At 33.8% G+C, this 17,119-nt stretch overlaps 1 protein-coding gene across 1 annotated transcript; it reads left to right on the top strand.

The window, feature by feature from the left end:
* Positions 1–3,357: 3,357 nt before the first annotated feature.
* Positions 3,358–4,672, top strand: LOC142225642 (uncharacterized). The gene is made up of 3 exons (XM_075295443.1): positions 3,358–3,602; positions 3,656–3,836; positions 3,895–4,672. Coding segments are annotated over exons 1-3 (777 nt in total). The 5' UTR covers positions 3,358–3,600; the 3' UTR covers positions 4,489–4,672.
* The last annotated feature ends 12,447 nt before the right edge of the window (positions 4,673–17,119 follow it).

Here is a 17,119-nt window from a genome sequence, read left to right as displayed (position 1 = left end):
TTATTGTTGTCGACTAAAACAAGACATTGTTTGATCGTTCACCAATCAGATGAACTAAAACATGATTCCTGAAGGATTCCAAATTTTATAATAAGAATAAAAAACAAACAAAAATTCATTTTAAATATGGGAGTCTCGACAGGATCCGAACCCGGACCTCCAGATATGTTTTTTATAACAGGTATTAATAAAAGGAATCACTTTTGGTCTACACAGGTAAGTTAGTATTTCTACACTGGTAGAAAAAGTTTCGTTAATATGATGAATTTCTACGTTGTGTTAACGAAATTCTTCATTAAAAGTCACCCAACGTAGCATTTCGTTATAACAACGTAATTTTACATTGTATTTACGAAACCCTTTATTGAATACATTTCGTAGTATTAACGTAGCCTTTTCGTTGTATTAACGAATATTATTCGTTGTATGAATGAAATTTATTCATTGTATGGATGCAGCTTATACGTTGTATGAATGAAAATCATTCATTGTATGAACCCAGTTTTTTTCATTGTATGAATGAAAGGCGAACGTTGTATAAATGAACACAAACGTTATATTAATGAAACCCAACCAATTAGTGCATTTGAGTGTAGTCATTGGTAGTGCATTATTTTTTGTTAAGATCTTTGAAATATGATTTATATACAGTAGGAAATAATATTTACTGATAAATTAAGTAATTTAATAATCATATATTGTGACTTTCACTTAAGAAAAAAAGCCTCTTATTTCTAAGATCAAAAAATGATAGAAAATTTCATTAAAATTGAGCCAACGAAAATTTTTCATTGATATAACGAAACATTTTCATTAAGACAATGAAAATGTTCGTTAATAGTACGAAACGTTTCGTTGACTAACAGAAAATTCGTTATAATAACGAAAAATTTCGTTATATCAATTAATTTGTTTCATTGGCTCAATTTCAATGACACATTTCATTAATATAACGAAACTTTTTCTACCAGTGTATCGCCGTGTCCATTTATCCAAATTTTTTTACAACCAAGGTTCATTACGGTAATTGTTCCGCATTCTTCATCTGAAAGTTCACTTCCCCGGGGCATTTTCACTAAAGATTAAAAATGAACACTAGATTTCTTGCGAATATACAAAAAACACCAATTTAACTTACCTCACCCAAAGATAATAAAAGAGGAAGATGGGAGATTGGCTTGCGTCATACCAAATGTTGCATTTACCAGATTAGTTTAATACATGTTTGTAACCTTTTAGTTGTTTTTAGTTTTTATTTTTTAAATGAAAAATTAAATTTTCTTAATGAAACAATGATAAATTTTAGGCAACAACAAAAAAAATTACATTTTCCCCTTTATGGAAATTTATTTCGTGCTCTTAATTTCTTTTTATGTGCATTTTAATGCTATGTCAATACTTGTCATATACGCGTTTGGTTCGAGTATTAAACTAATGTGGTAAATGGTTTGATGTGCTCAGTAGCCAATCTCCCATCTTCCTCTTTTATTATCTTTGACCTCACCCATCCAAAGACAATAAACTTGAGGAAGATAGGAAATTGGCTTGCGTCATACCAAATGTTGCATTTACCATGTTAGTTCCATACATGTTTGTAATTTTTTTATTTGTTTTTCGTTTTTATATTTTAAATGACAAACTTAATTTTCTTAATGAAACAATGTTAAATTTTAGGCAACAACAAAAAAATTACATTTTCCCTTTTATAGAAATTTATTTCGTGTACTTAATTTCTTTTTATTTGCATTTTAATGCTATGCCAATACTTGTCATATACGCGTTTGGTTCGAGTATGAAACTAACATGGTAAATGGTTTAATCTCCTCAGTAGCCAATTTCCTATCTTCCTAAAGTTTATTGTCTTTGCTGTGCACTCTTCAGCGAAAAGAACGTAAATGTTGTTAATGTTTGCCCATCAGACAAGTTTTCTGTTGAACATTTTACCGTTTGTTTTTCAAGACGCACACGCAAACATGTGCTTATTGCCATGCTTAGATTTGTATTGTACAAATTACATAGTCGCTACAGACGTATTAGAGAGAGTATGGAGAGACGTTTTAGAGAGAGAGTAAGGAGAGACAGAAATACTCAAACTCCCATTCGTATTATTAATTAACTAGCCCAATTCTGAATATTCCCTAGGGAATATGTTCCCTGGGAATTCATTTTTCCCGGGAATAAAATCCTCCTATTCTAAACAGTAGGGGAAGGGAATAACATGGGAGAAATAATTCAGAGTATTCGAAGTCAGCTGTTCAAGTGTTTTATTTTAATAAAATTTTAATATTAAAATTTTGAATTGAAATTGTATTAAATTGATGTAAAAGTTGAGTTAAACGCGAAAAACGTCAAAAATGTTTAGTGCCGTGTTTATGGTAGTAGCTGAGGAGAGGCGTATCAACGTAACAAGGTCTAAAGGATAGAAAGGAGAAAGCTACGCGATGCCATTAACCCACTTGAGTTGCCTGAAACGTTGTAACTACATACTTGTACATGAAGGGGTTGTTACTTAGTTCATGGGATTTATAGGGTTAAAGTGGCAGCCCGATTTGATTCAGACTCACTTAGACCATTCAGTCCATTATGATACAATATTATAGGGTAAATAATCCAGCCTTCAAATACCTGTTGGATGTACTAGCAGACCACATTCCACGTCAACGCAAGTCTTTTGGATTATTTCCACTAGTAAGATTAGGTGCTAGGGAGCCACCGTGGTGCAATGGTTAGCATGCCCGCCTTGCATACACAAGGTCGTGGGTTCGATTCCTGCTACGACCGAACACCAAAAAGTTTTTCGGCGGTGGATTATCCTACCTCAGTAATGCTGGTGACATTTCTGAGGGTTTCAAAGCTTCTCTAAGTGGTTTCACTGGAATGTGGAACGCCGTTCGGACTCGGCTATAAAAAGGAGGTCCCTTGTCATTGAGCTTAACATGGAATCGGGCAGCACTCAGTGATAAGAGAGAAGTTCACCACTGTGGTATCACAATGGACTGAATAGTCTAAGTGAGCCTGATACATCGGGCTGCCACATAACCTAACCTAACCTAAGATTAGGTGCTACGCTTCTTTGTCGAAGGTGGCTACCAAAAAGGACGTAGGAAAAGATCGAGTAGAAAAGGAAAAGATCAGAGTAGCCTGAACAAAGTTCATAAAGAAGTCATAAATATATTTAAAGAACACCTATGCCCGAATTGGATATATTTCATCAAAACAGAAGAAGAAAACTAGTAAATTTCTTCAACTTTTTACGCCACGCGGGATACATGTTCGCATTATTGCTCCTTTATGAAACAAGCACCTACATTAAAGGAAGGGATATTATAGTTTAAATGTAAAACCTTTATTTTCTATTAGCCCAATTCTCAATAGCAACTCCCTGGGAATTTTTTCCCTATTCCCTGTTCCCCTATTCTAAACGAAATCTCCCCGGGGAATTTTTCTCTTTTCCCTTTTCCCTTATTCTAAACTTACTTCGAAAATGGGAAACTCTTCCCTTGGGAGAAAATTGGTATTACGAATGTCAAAAAAAAGGGGAAAACGATTACATTTGTTGGGAATAATTCCGCCAAAAAATTCGAGGGAGTTGCGACCAAAATGTAAGTATTTTATTAAAAAACAATGAAAAACAATAATTTTTCTGTAATTTCAGGTCAAAAACGACAAATAAAAAGCAATTAGACATCCTTATTAGCACAATGCAATTAAATGTAGATATTGCGCGGGGATGGTCAACAAGAAATAAGGAGGAGGTCAACAAGGTATGGCGCAAATTGGAATCCGAGTTAAACGCGGCGGGACCACCATCAAAGACTGTTCCAGAGTGGAAGAAGGTATGAATAATATTAAATTAGTTTATTTAAAAGAACCTAACTCATGAACTATTTTCAGGTATGGTGCGATCAAAAAAAATACGTGCGACACAAGGCGGCACAAAATTTTAAATCATCGCATGGAACTGGTGGAGGCCCAAATATGGAGCAAACGTTTTCAGCTACCGAAGAGGCCATATATAATTTAATTAATATGAAAGAGTCTGTGGAAGGTGTGGCCAAGACGTATGGGCTAGGGTCTTCAAAGCAAAACCCTCAGAGCCTTCAATCTGAATTGGATGATTTTTTACTGCTAGATTGTGAGGTGCTTCAAACTAGTGTGTGCAACTCGGATAATACACCTGAAAAGCCACCATTGAAAAAGATGAAAACAAGTGTGCAAAAAGAAAACATACAGGGCTCGTCTCGCGATGTACTTGTGGAAGAAATCTCCATCCAAAAAGAAATGCTCAAAGCGATGGCAGAGCAGCAGCAAAATACTAAAAAAGTATATCGCTCGATTGACCGCCTTTGTGATTTAAAAAAAGAAATGTTGCGAGAACAAAAGCGCCACAATTTGGTGATGGAACAATTGAGACTGAGAGAAGTGGAGGACAAAATTGATAAAAACAGACGGCTTTTGGAAATAGAAGACTTGAAATATTCGCATTAATTGTACCTGAATATAATTACTATAATTAATAGTTTTGTTTTTTAGTTTTAAAACATGATTTTTTTTTGTTTTTGTTTACTTTTGAAGTAATGATAAGTTTATTTTAAATAAAATGTGATACACAACAATGAATTTCTAATATAATTAAAATAAATTTGATCTTATTAATGTGAAAAAATTTAAAGATTATTTCCAATGTTATTTCTAATATTTTGAGCAATGGACAAATACCGTGACGGAGCTACATGAACTTCATCAATAGTTTCTATGGTAGGGCCACAATCATTTTCCAGGTCTTCAACAACATCATTGCATTTGAAATGAATGCATATGTTATGCAATGCACAACATACATTCGTAATTTTAGCGGCTTTTGCTGGTGCGTAGTGCAGCTCCCTAGCACCAAGAATGCATCTCCATCTATTTTTCAATACACCATTCGTTCGTTCGATCACATTGCGGCACTTGGATTGAATTTCATTGAACTTAACTTCAATGTCATCTTGCAGTGGATATCTATGAGGCGTTAAAAGCCACGGTTCTAAGGAATATCCTGCGTCTCCTATTAAAAAAGAAAAAGTTAGTTTACAAATTATTTTATCATTCAAAACCTTACCGAGGAGCCAATAAGTGCTGCCTCTTCTTAGATATTCTTCTTCAAGGTAACTTCGCACTTCACTAAAGTTCCATATAAAAGAGTCATGGCACGCACCTGGATGGGATGCATCCACATACCGAATTTTCATCTCGTGGTCACAGATCTGTACATATTTTGAAAATCCTCTCATATTTGCAAAAAATAAAAGTTGTGGAATTACTTACCAGCATTACGTTTAAACTATAGTACCCCTTCCTGTTATAATATAGGTGTTTGTTCCTTGAAGGAGCAATAATGCGGACATGCGTCCCGTCAACACATCCTATTACGCTAGGAATTCCATGCTTGACGTAAAAAGCTAAAGAAATTTTCTGTTTTTCTTCTTCCGTTTTGATAAAATTTATCCACTTTGGACATAGGTGTTCTTCAAATATATTTAAGACTTCTTTGAGAACTTTGCTTAGGCTACATTGAGCCACAGATACGTCTCGATCTTTTCCTACGCCCGTCTGGTAGCCACCTTCGGCAAAAAAGCGTAGAGCAGCACTTAGTTTTACTAATGGGGATAATCCAAATGACTTGCGTTGAGGAGGAATATGGGCTGCTAACACGTCCAACAGGTATTTGAAGGCCGGCTTATTTACCCTATAATATTTGTGAAACCTTCAAAAGGAAAGCAATAACTAAGTAACAAGCTCTTCATGAACAATTATGTAGTTACAAAGTCTCAGGCAACTCAAATGGATTGATGGCATCGCGAAGCTTTCTCCTTTCTATCCTTTGGACATTGTTACGTTGATGCTCCTCTTCCTCAGCTACTATCATAAACACTGCACTAAACATTTTGTTCACACTTTCTCCTTTAAATAAACTACTACGTCAAATCAATACAATTTCAGTTTAAAAATTGTGTGTAAATATTTGCTAAAATAAAACAGCTGAAGCAAAACAGCTGATTTCGAATACTCAAAATTATTTCTCCCTAGTTGTTCCCTTCCCTTACTATTTAGAATAGGAGGATTTTATTCCCGGGGAAAATCAATTCCCAGGGAAGGCATTCCCCAGGGAATATTTAGAATAGGGGTATATATAAAAGAATTTTTAAAATATGTACAGATCTGTGACCATGGGATGAGCATTCGGTAGTTGGGTGCATCCCATCATCAATTTTAATTTAAGGTTTTCGACCGGAAATTACAGAGAAATGATGCACTTTGGTTACACTCCCTTGATTTTTTTGAGGGAATTATTCCCAAATATGTCATCGTTTTTCCCTTTTTATTGTCATTTGTAATACCAATTTTTCCCCAAGGGAAAAATTTCCCATTTTCGAAGTTGGTTTAGAATAAGGGAAAAGGGAATAAAGAAAAATTCCCCAGGGAGATATTGTTTAGAATAGGGGAACGGGGAATAGGGAAAAAATTCCCAGGGAGTTGTTATTGAGAATTGGGCTAAACATATTTCATTAATATGACGAAATATAACAATTTTAAATTTATTTTTTTACGATCCATATCATTATATTAACGATCGCTTTCGTTTTATAAATGAAATTTTCAATTCCAGTTTCGGAGTATATAAAACGACTGTTTTAAGGGCTAAATGTTTCCAAAAGTTACTCTCTACACTTGTAGAAAAAGTTTCGTTATATTAATGAAATGTGTCATTAAAATTGAGCCAATGAAATAAATTCATTGATATAACGAAATCTTTCGTTATTATAACGAATTTTCTGTTAGTCAACGAAACGTTTCGTACTATTAACGAACATTTTCATTGTCTTAATGAAAATTTTTCGTTGTATCAATGAAAAATTTTCGTTGGCTCAATTTTAGTGAAATTTTCTTTGTGTGTATGTGCAAATGATTATAATAATTTCATCTTGAAAATTTTTTTTATTCTAACTCTTGAAAAAATTACAAAGTTAATATTCGTAATATTAACGAAACGTGTTTCATTAATATAACGAAAAACCCAAACACAAAATTGTCTTTTAACGATTGATTTCGTTGTACTAACGATCACTTTCGTTCTTATAACGAAAAATAATCAACGAAGCCCGTTCGTTAATAGTACGAAACCTTTTTCTACCAGTGTAAATTAAGGTAATATTGCAAGAAGTAAGTTTTTGATTACCGGTAATGTTTGAAGAATCACTAGTGGTTGCCCAGTTTTTGCTGGATGATACACTTAACCATAGACCAAGGAAGGTATAGACATCTCATGTGAATTCACAATGGTTTTGTTTATTTAGAGTGCGCAGTCATTCCACTCAATTGCGCAGTCAAGTGACTCAATTACTTTTTGGAAAAAGAGAATAACCCTACAAATCAGTCAATTTACATTACAAAAAAGGTGTGGACGGATAGAATTTTATAAGCTTTTACAATATCTGGTGTTTCAACAAGAGAACAAGGGAAAGAAGACAAATTAAAGCCAAATTAAAAAATCACTCAATTGCAGACGAAAAAGAGCCCTCTACGGTGTGCAGACAAACTACAGCGCTGTGAATTCAATTGAGATGTCTTATATTTAATTGGTCTATGCACTTAACATAATTATACTTTTGCACAATATGATATCCAATAAACATTTCATCGTCAATAGGAAAGGCATTTTTAGCAAATATTTTAATCTGCAGCAAAGAACTGTCTTGCACCCATCCAAACTATATTAGACTTATTGAATATGATAGATAATATAATATCATTCGCAGATGATGTCATAATTTATAACTCCGCAAACAGTTTCATTTAAAACTGTGACAGCAGTTCGTCCTTGGATCACCTTTATATGGAGTTAAAGATTATCACAGTGCGTAGACACTGCTCCATGTTGTCAAAGCAGTATCTCCTGAATTGTTATCACAGTAATCATCCAGAGCTCCATCTTATGGATAAACAACCAGGAGTGTAAGGGATGATCAACCTCTAGATCAGGAAACTGACCAGGCACGTCTGAACAGGATTCATGAGGATACTGTAGCTGAAGCGGTGAGAAGCTACACGGACGAAAAAATACTGTTTTTCATATGTTTCGGTGTAAAAATTTTATGTTTGGAACTCAAATTTTTAGTACATTATTTTTAAGTGTAAGCATATAATATGTTTGGGACATATATACTCATATGTTACAATATATTATGTTTGGGACACCACATCTTCTTAAATATTATGTCTCTGGATTTAGTCATATATTATTTAACCCTTCGTTGCATGACATTGCATATATGCAATGTTACACCCAGAAAAAAGTGCCTTCGAAACTAAAGGAAAAAATGTTTATAAATTTAGTTTATCCATTTTATTTCCATTAAGTTAAATTTTTGTGTGAAATAATAAAATTTACTTGTTTCAGTAAAAAACACCTAAACTAAAAACAGTTAGGAATAGTTCATTAATTAGAATAAGGCATGGAATTTTACTAATACTGTTTTCTTCGCTGGGTATAAGAATTTACTACTGAACAAGAAAATTTTATTCACTGATAACAAAGCATTCGTAAAAATAAACAAAAACCGAACTAAAACCAAGTTTCCTCAAATTTAGTAAAATTTCTTATAAAACGATAACACTGAATTCCTTTATTATAGAAAGCTTATCATAAATACGAATAACACTTGGCATAGAAAAATATTATAGTTCATTCGTACTAAGAAGTATTCAATCCTTTCAAAACTTAAGGAAACACACTTGTTAGAATATAGGAAATTTTCCTATATTTCTTTTATCTACTGTAATCGATACCTGTCATCGATGTAATCGATATGTTTGCGCGTGGGTTGTTTTTTTAGTTTGAATCGCGTTGTTATGGTATACGGAGAGATTGTTAAAAAATAATATAGTAAAATAATATAATAAATAACAAATAAAATATTTGTAATTTTAAATTAGTGAGAAAATGGTTCGTTTCTTTTTTCAAAATTATTGAACATAAATAACAAACAATAAGTCTATCAATGTTCGTGATGGTGTATAAAGAAAGAAAACAGCAACAGAATAACAACCCCTTCATTCGTCTTCATTTTGGAATCTTCAATCATCAGGTAACATTCATACAGTGACGCTAATCTTTTGTGAAAAAATTGGTTTATGATTTTTTATATTTGTAGGTATTGAAGTTGTAAAAGGAGGACAAAATCGTTACGAAGCATCTTATTAAAAGTGAAAGGAACAAGAAGAAGAAAGCATTACGTTTTACAGTTGGTGAATTTACATGGATATTGGAAATAGTAGAATAATAAACTAATATTTTAAGGCCAATCGATACTGTTAATTCTTAATAAATATATTTAATATATTAATAAAAACATGTCTTTTATTGAAGAAAAAATGACTATATAAATAAATAAAACTGTATTTAAAAACGAAGGTAAGCAGTTCTCATTTTAAAGTAAAAGGTTTACCACAAATATGTAAGATTTGTCCAAATGAATGAAAAAAGTTAAAAATCATCCATATATGAATTCAATTCAGTTAAATTTTTTCATTCTGTAGTATAGTGGTACATAAATATGGGAAAATGTTAACTAATATATGGAATGCATTCTATCTAATTTCTACGAAAATCATATCGTTCAAACAAATAAAAATGTCTTTGGCGCTATACGAAGTTCAACTTTCTTCACAATGAGTTCATTTTAACTTAAAGAAGTGGTCACTTTTTTCTGGGTCACTTTTCTGGGTGTAGTTTCTTGCCTGTCTAGCTCCTATTCATTTACATATTTTACCATTATTTTTTTTGTTATTCACATTTTGGAAGCCCTAGATTATATTTGATAAAGATTTTGTCCAGTATCGTAACAATTTCATTTAAATAAAGCGAAATTAAAATAAGCATTTTGAGTACCTCGAAAAATTTAACTTATTTGTTTTAATATTATGAAACTTTCTTAAAATTTTTTAAATGTAAATATAAAATGAAAACTTTACTCTATTCTAAACGCTACGTATATAGTTTTATAATACAAATTATATTTGCAAGTGCTCTACAATGAATGATATCATATCTGCAATTTCATGCGTTTGAGCCGATATTAACTGTCATTGCATATATGCCATATAATTGCATATGTGCAATGTCATGCATTCAATCAATTTTTGTTACTACTAGGACACTTAACGATGAATATGAATATAAAGACGAGTATTTTGATGATGATGGAGATTTAAACACCGAGTTTGATATAAATCGAGGTCGTAGAAGAAGATTCGAGTTGATCCTTGCCCTACATCGTTGGAGAATCGTATAACATACAAGCTGCTGGGTTGTAATTGTTACACGTATATCATCGTGATAGATAGGTTAAATGGGTTCAAAATTTTTTTGCGGTGGTCTATCCCCTGTCAATATGTTGGTGACAATTTTAGGTGTTTAAAAGCTTCCTCATGGTGGAAGACCGTTCGAACTCGGAACTATAGAGCTTAATATTGAATCGAACTACACTCAGTGATAAACAGAAGGTCAATATTGTGGTATCATAATTAACTGTAAAGTCGCCATTATACCTACCCTAAGTAAAAACGAGGGTCCAGATTTCCGTGTATCATATAAGCTGGTATATACCAAAACCAGTTTTCAGCATGTGGTACGCTCCAACTTCTTTGTTCCATCATCCGATTCATAAGCGTAGAATTTGACATAAACAGAGTTCCAAAGTCTCTTTTTCGACATACACAAGCATCCGCTGCTCTTACTAGGCACAGATGTGGCTCCAACTCTAGGTATCAGGTAATGATTGCTATGACGTTTCTGTTCCTCTTTTCTTTAAGCATGGTAGTTCTCCAGTCTTTTTCTTGTTTGGGTCACTCCCTATGTTAGAAGTTTCGTCGCCCCTCCGACCATTGCACTGTTCTACGTGGAACATATTGCACCCCGAGAAGGAATATGACCACCTCAAACATGTTTCAGAAGTAAAATGTTAGTTTTCGAAGGGGAACATGTAACATGTTTGACGCAACCATGCTATCTGAATTTGGCAAACATTTTATGTTTGGCGAGAAAAAAAAAATTTTAGTAAAAATGTTCCATTTTCCCCATCCATCAATAAAATTTTTCATTTAAACCATTTTTGATCTCATCGCTTTTCTCCTCTACCTGTGATATATAGAGATAACAACGTGGACTAAAGAAATTGATTATCTGCATGAAATTGCATATATGCAATGTTACGTAACTTTTGCTTCAGTGATCAGAATCGAACGAAAATTGGTTTACGGTATCATAACTCCATATACAACAATTCTAACATACTAAATAATTTTTATCCTTGCTCAAATTAAATCATGCAACGAAGGGTTAATTTAGAAATTTTGTATAAACATATATATCTGACGTTTCTAAACATATATATGCTTATACAAAATTAATAAATTAATAAATTTCTAAATTAATAGGACAAGAGAGAATAGATAAAAAAGATAAATTATTACAATATTTATGATGAAACATAATATGTTTGCACAGTACAAACATTTTTTTGTTTGCATAAATTCTAAAAATATAGATGCTTGAAGAAAAATATGTTTGGTAGTATATGTTACAGATGCGATATTTTTCTGAGGGTGTACAAGGTTAATCCTGCCGGAGGGTGTACAAGGTTAATCCTGCCACATGTGGCCCTTGATGATGTCATGCATGACATCATCTTTTCGCTTGCCCAGCTAAACCTACCCGACTCACCACCACATCACTCTAGACACATCCCACCTGTCTAGGGTTAAGGTCATGCCAATAAATCGGAATGCCTTTAACCGCCTTCAACGCTTCTTCCTTAAACAAGTTCTACGATTACCAGAATGTACACCAAATTACGCTTTATACAACGAACTTCTCTCTTATCACTGAGTGCTGCCCGATTCCACGTTAAGCTCAATGACAAGGGACCTCCTTTTTATAGCCGAGTCCGAACGGCGTTCCACATTCCAGTGAAACCACTTAGAGAAGCTTTGAAACCCTCAGAAATGTCACCAGCATTACTGAGGTGGGATAATCCACCGCTGAAAAACTTTTTGGTGTTCGGTCGTAGCAGGAATCGAACCCACGACCTTGTGTATGCAAGGCAGGCATGCTAACCATTGCACCACAGTTGCTCCCAAACCACGATATTGGAATCTTGTAATAGCGTGGTTGATTTGATGCCAAAGAAAGACCGGATTTGATGCCAAAGAAAGACTTAAATCTAGATAGAGGCAAGATATAATCTCACCGGAGAGAGACTACACGCAAAAAAATAATTTTGATAAAGACTAACTGATAAAGACTAACTCAAAAAAAAAAAAAAAAAAAAATCTGGCTAATTGCATTTTCCCTCACATCTTTCTCACTTCCACGAAGTTTTTTAGTTCTTAGCACCTTTTTCTGCAACACAAACAATGTAGAAGAAATTATACGATTTTATAAATTTTTAAATATTTTTTACCTTTCGCCTGGACGGAGATTCGAACCGCGGACCATGCAATTTGTAAGCCAGCACACAATCCACTGAGCCATGTAGCCGTTATTGTCATCAATAGACAATTACCCATATAAGTTATATTTATATAGCATAGCTTGGGGCGACCACGAGCCGATTAAACAAAGTTTATTTAACAGAAAAATACATTTAGTTGGGCACCGTAGAGCAGTGGTTGCTATGTCCGACTTGCATGCCAAGGGTCGTGGGTTCGATCCCTGTTTCGACCAGATTTTTTTTTTTTTTTTACATATATTCCAGATAAGGTCGGAAGATTCCGAAAAAATGTTCAACATTACATTCTACTATATTAAATTTTTACTATGAACAGTAAAATGTGTCTTATTAAAGACCTACAGTCAGAAAAGAACATATAAACAGTGGTGCCAACTGTTTTGGGCTGAAAATCGTCAATTTTAAAAATATTTTTCGTCAAAATCGTCAATTCATCCCAAAGAATTCGTCAAAAAATCGTCACTCATAAAACAGTTGAAAAAAAGATTTAGGAACAAAAAAGTTTTATTCAAACATCTGAGGCATCCATATATTGTATACACAATAAAGCTGTTATTAAAAAAGGGGTTTTATTCATTTTAGTTACATGAATAATGCCGTTTAAATCTCTAATTAAGTAATATAGTTTCCAGTTTTTAAACGACGATTAATTGAAACAAATTTTTAATTAATTTAAATTAATATATCTGATTGTGACCACATGTACTACATTGTTTAACAAAATTTTCTTGACAGAAAAATTTCCTATTCTCCAAGCTAATTTAAATCCTTATTACTTGCTCATGTATAATTGTTTTATTATTTCTATTATCGGTAATGAATAAATAAATAAAGTGAATTTAACTAAACTGTCTTCATAGCAATCAGAATTATTTTGCTTTAAATAGTTTTTAGACAAAAGAATACCTTGCAAGTTTCAAAGGGATTCCGAATTTTAGGTTTATTTATATTGATTGATTTGAAATTTCTTTCTACATTGGAGACGGCAGGAAGCACGCTACATATAAATTGGCATATTATTGAGATCCAAAATAACTTGTTTACATTACATCTTATAACTACATCACTTTGAAAAATCGTCAAATCGACATAAAAACCCTTAAAATGAAACACTTGAGTCGAGCATTTTAAAAAATCGTCATCTCATAACTAAGTTGTTTGAAATCATCGTCAAATCGTCAGAGGCCAAATTTACCATCAAAAATCGTCAAGATGACGAAAAATCGTCAAAGTTGGCACCGCTGCATATAAACGAAATGGACTGTGTTGTTAGTTCAAAAATAAGTTTTTTTTTTATTGAAAAAATAAAAATTTTGTAACAAACGAATTTTTTTTGGTGATAAAAGTGTATACTTTTCGAAGCAATTCAAAAAACTCTAACAAAAGAAAAACGTTTTCGGTACACGTTTTCCAAACGTTTTTTTTTTCTTTGCGTGTACATGGATTTTTAAGGCACGTGTGGACTTAATTTATTTAAATTCACATATTCGCAATGTAGATGATCAATATTTGCTTTGTAACCTTTTAGTGCATTTATGCAAGCGAGCAATGTTTGCCGAGTCGAATGAGAGTTATGTTAGAATGATATGGACTTGTGCTTAAATTATTGTTGCTTTTTATGTTAATGTTACAATATATTTTTTTTTTTTCAAATTTCGTGGTTTTGAGAATAGCGGTTCGTGAAGTTTTGACTCAATTGAAATTATTGCAACATTATTTGCTTCAATTCGATCTATCTGTTTTAGCAGTGGACGAGACAACAACCATGCCAGAACTAGAAGATTTGTGTCAACTTTCGTTACCCAATAAGCATACTATAGACAAATTTGTAACCCTTTCAAACACAAAGTTGCCTGTGTTTTGAGACTAATACTACGTTCGCACTAGACACGAAATCTCGCTATTTAGAACCAAAATCCCTTTACAAATCTCAAATGTTCGGACTGGCAAGATAACGAGATTTCGTAGATTTGAGGATTTAACAGCTGTTTGTAAATATATCAATACAAACACAAACTCGTATGTGTACACGCACACACACATTTATCTACAAGGAAAATAGGGGCAGGGTTGCAAAAAGGGCATTTTTTGTACTAAAACCACAGTTGTACAAGGCAGTATAGGGGATTTTGAAAGAGATTTTGTTGAAATCTTCTACGAGCCAGCTGATATTTCCCTATTGCAAATCTACTGAGATCTAGGAGGATTTCGGCCTCAAAACCTCGGCAAAAACCTCGTTTACGAGGATTTCCTGTCTAGTGCGAACGTAGTAAAGGGTGATTTGTTAAGAGCTTGATAACTTTTTTTTAAAATAAAACGCATAAAATTTGCAAAATCTCATCGGTTCTTTATTTGAAACGTTAGATTGGTCCATGACATTTACTTTTTGAAGATAATTTCATTTAAATGTTGACCGCGGCTGCGTCTTAGGTGGTCCATTCGGAAAGTCCAATTTTGGGCAACTTTTTCGAGCATTTCGGCCGGAATAGCCCGAATTTCTTCGGAAATGTTGTCTTCCAAAGCTGGAATAGTTGCTGGCTTATTTCTGTAGACTTTAGACTTGACGTAGCCCCACAAAAAATAGTCTAAAGGCGTCAAATCGCATGATCTTGGTGGCCAACTTACCGGTCCATTTCTTGAGATGAATTGTTCTCCGAAGTTTTCCCTCAAAATGGCCATAGAATCGCGAGCTGTGTGGCATGTAGCGCCATCTTGTTGAAACCACATGTCAACCAAGTTCAGTTCTTCCATTTTTGGCAACAAAAAGTTTGTTAGCATCGAACGATAGCGATCGCCATTCACCGTAACGTTGCGTCCAACAGCATCTTTGAAAAAATACGGTCCAATGATTCCACCGGCGTACAAACCACACCAAACAGTGCATTTTTCGGGATGCATGGGCAGTTCTTGAACGGCTTCTGGTTGCTCTTCACTCCAAATGCGGCAATTTTGCTTATTTACGTAGCCATTCAACCAGAAATGAGCCTCATCGCTGAACAAAATTTGTCGATAAAAAAGCGGATTTTCTGCCAACTTTTCTAGGGCCCATTCACTGAAAATTCGACGTTGTGGCAGATCGTTCGGCTTCAGTTCTTGCACGAGCTGTATTTTATACGGTTTTACACCAAGATCTTTGCGTAAAATCTTCCATGTGGTCGAATAACACAAACCCAATTGCTGCGACATTTCATTCATCGACATTTCACGGTCTTCAGCAACACTCTCAGAAACAGACGCAATATTCTCTTCTGTACGCACTGTACGCATTCGTGTGGTTGGTTTAATGTCCAATAAAGTAAACTGAGTGCGAAACTTGGTCACAATCGCATTAATTGTTTGCTCACTTGGTCGATTATGTAGACCATAAATCGGACGTAAAGCGCGAAACACATTTCGAACCGAACACTGATTTTGGTAATAAAATTCAATGATTTGCAAGCGTTGCTCGTTAGTAAGTCTATTCATGATGAAATGTCAAAGCATACTGAGCATCTTTCTCTTTGACACCATGTCTGAAATCCCACGTGATCTGTCAAATACTAATGCATGAAAATCCTAACCTCAAAAGAATCACCCTTTATAACAGTCAGCGTTGATTTTGTTTTTGTTCATGCAAATGTAACGGTATCGAAAGCTACATGTGTTCTCTTTAACTTGAATATAACGTCAGACAATCAAATGCCAATTAGGAAATTTTTTTCATTAGTACGCACGTGTCTCAAGAAAAAACTAGCGAATTCTGAAAAAATTGCCGACGGCAATATACTGGAGTGTAATGGGAAAGCAAAATTGTTTATATTTCTTTTTCGGACATGTTGCATTTTTAAAGCGCGTTCTTTGCAATACAAGAAAGTTTTACCAATATAGTCTGATAATTGAAATGAGTAGATCGTCCAATGAAGGAAACTGATGAGAATGTGGAAATCCGTAACAGGATATTGGGAAATACATTTAAGCCTTTTGGACTACGGCTTAAAGAGAATATTGTTTGGGAGTTTCGGTGAGTTATGGTGAGCCGTTTTCAAGTTATGCCAATATATGTAGCGGAAGTGCCTTAATTTCAATCATAACGGTATATATCGACAAGTCGAGCTAATAGAAACAAACCAAGTGCAGATTTGGATTCAGCGTCCCAAATTACCTTAAAAACAATATTCAGTTCTTCATCAACAAAACCATAAAAAACTAACTTATTACATACAAACACTTACCCATTAGAAAATGTTATTTTTGTACGGAAATCGCGATTTATATCAATTCAGTAAATCGTGAACAAAATCAAAAGTTTTACGCCGATTGTAATGAAATAAAGCTCATTTTATTCGAAATATATTTATCTAACTGTTTCTGGATTTTTCTGTGATTCTGTGATTTTTGTTCCATTTTTATTTTTTTAGGAATTTTTAAAGAACAATTTTTTTTATACCCTCCATCATAGGATGGGGGTATATTAACTTTGTCATTCCGTTTGTAACACATCGAAATATTGCTCTAAGACCCCATAAAGTATATATATTCTGGGTCGTGGTGAAATTCTGAGTCGATCTAAGCATGTCCGTCCGTCC

The sequence above is a fragment of the Haematobia irritans genome, chromosome 2 (assembly GCF_050003625.1).
Source record: "Haematobia irritans isolate KBUSLIRL chromosome 2, ASM5000362v1, whole genome shotgun sequence".
Classification (NCBI taxonomy): domain Eukaryota; kingdom Metazoa; phylum Arthropoda; class Insecta; order Diptera; family Muscidae; genus Haematobia; species Haematobia irritans.
The sequence above is the reverse complement of the archived record's forward strand: the minus strand, read 5'-3'. Positions and strand labels throughout refer to the sequence as shown.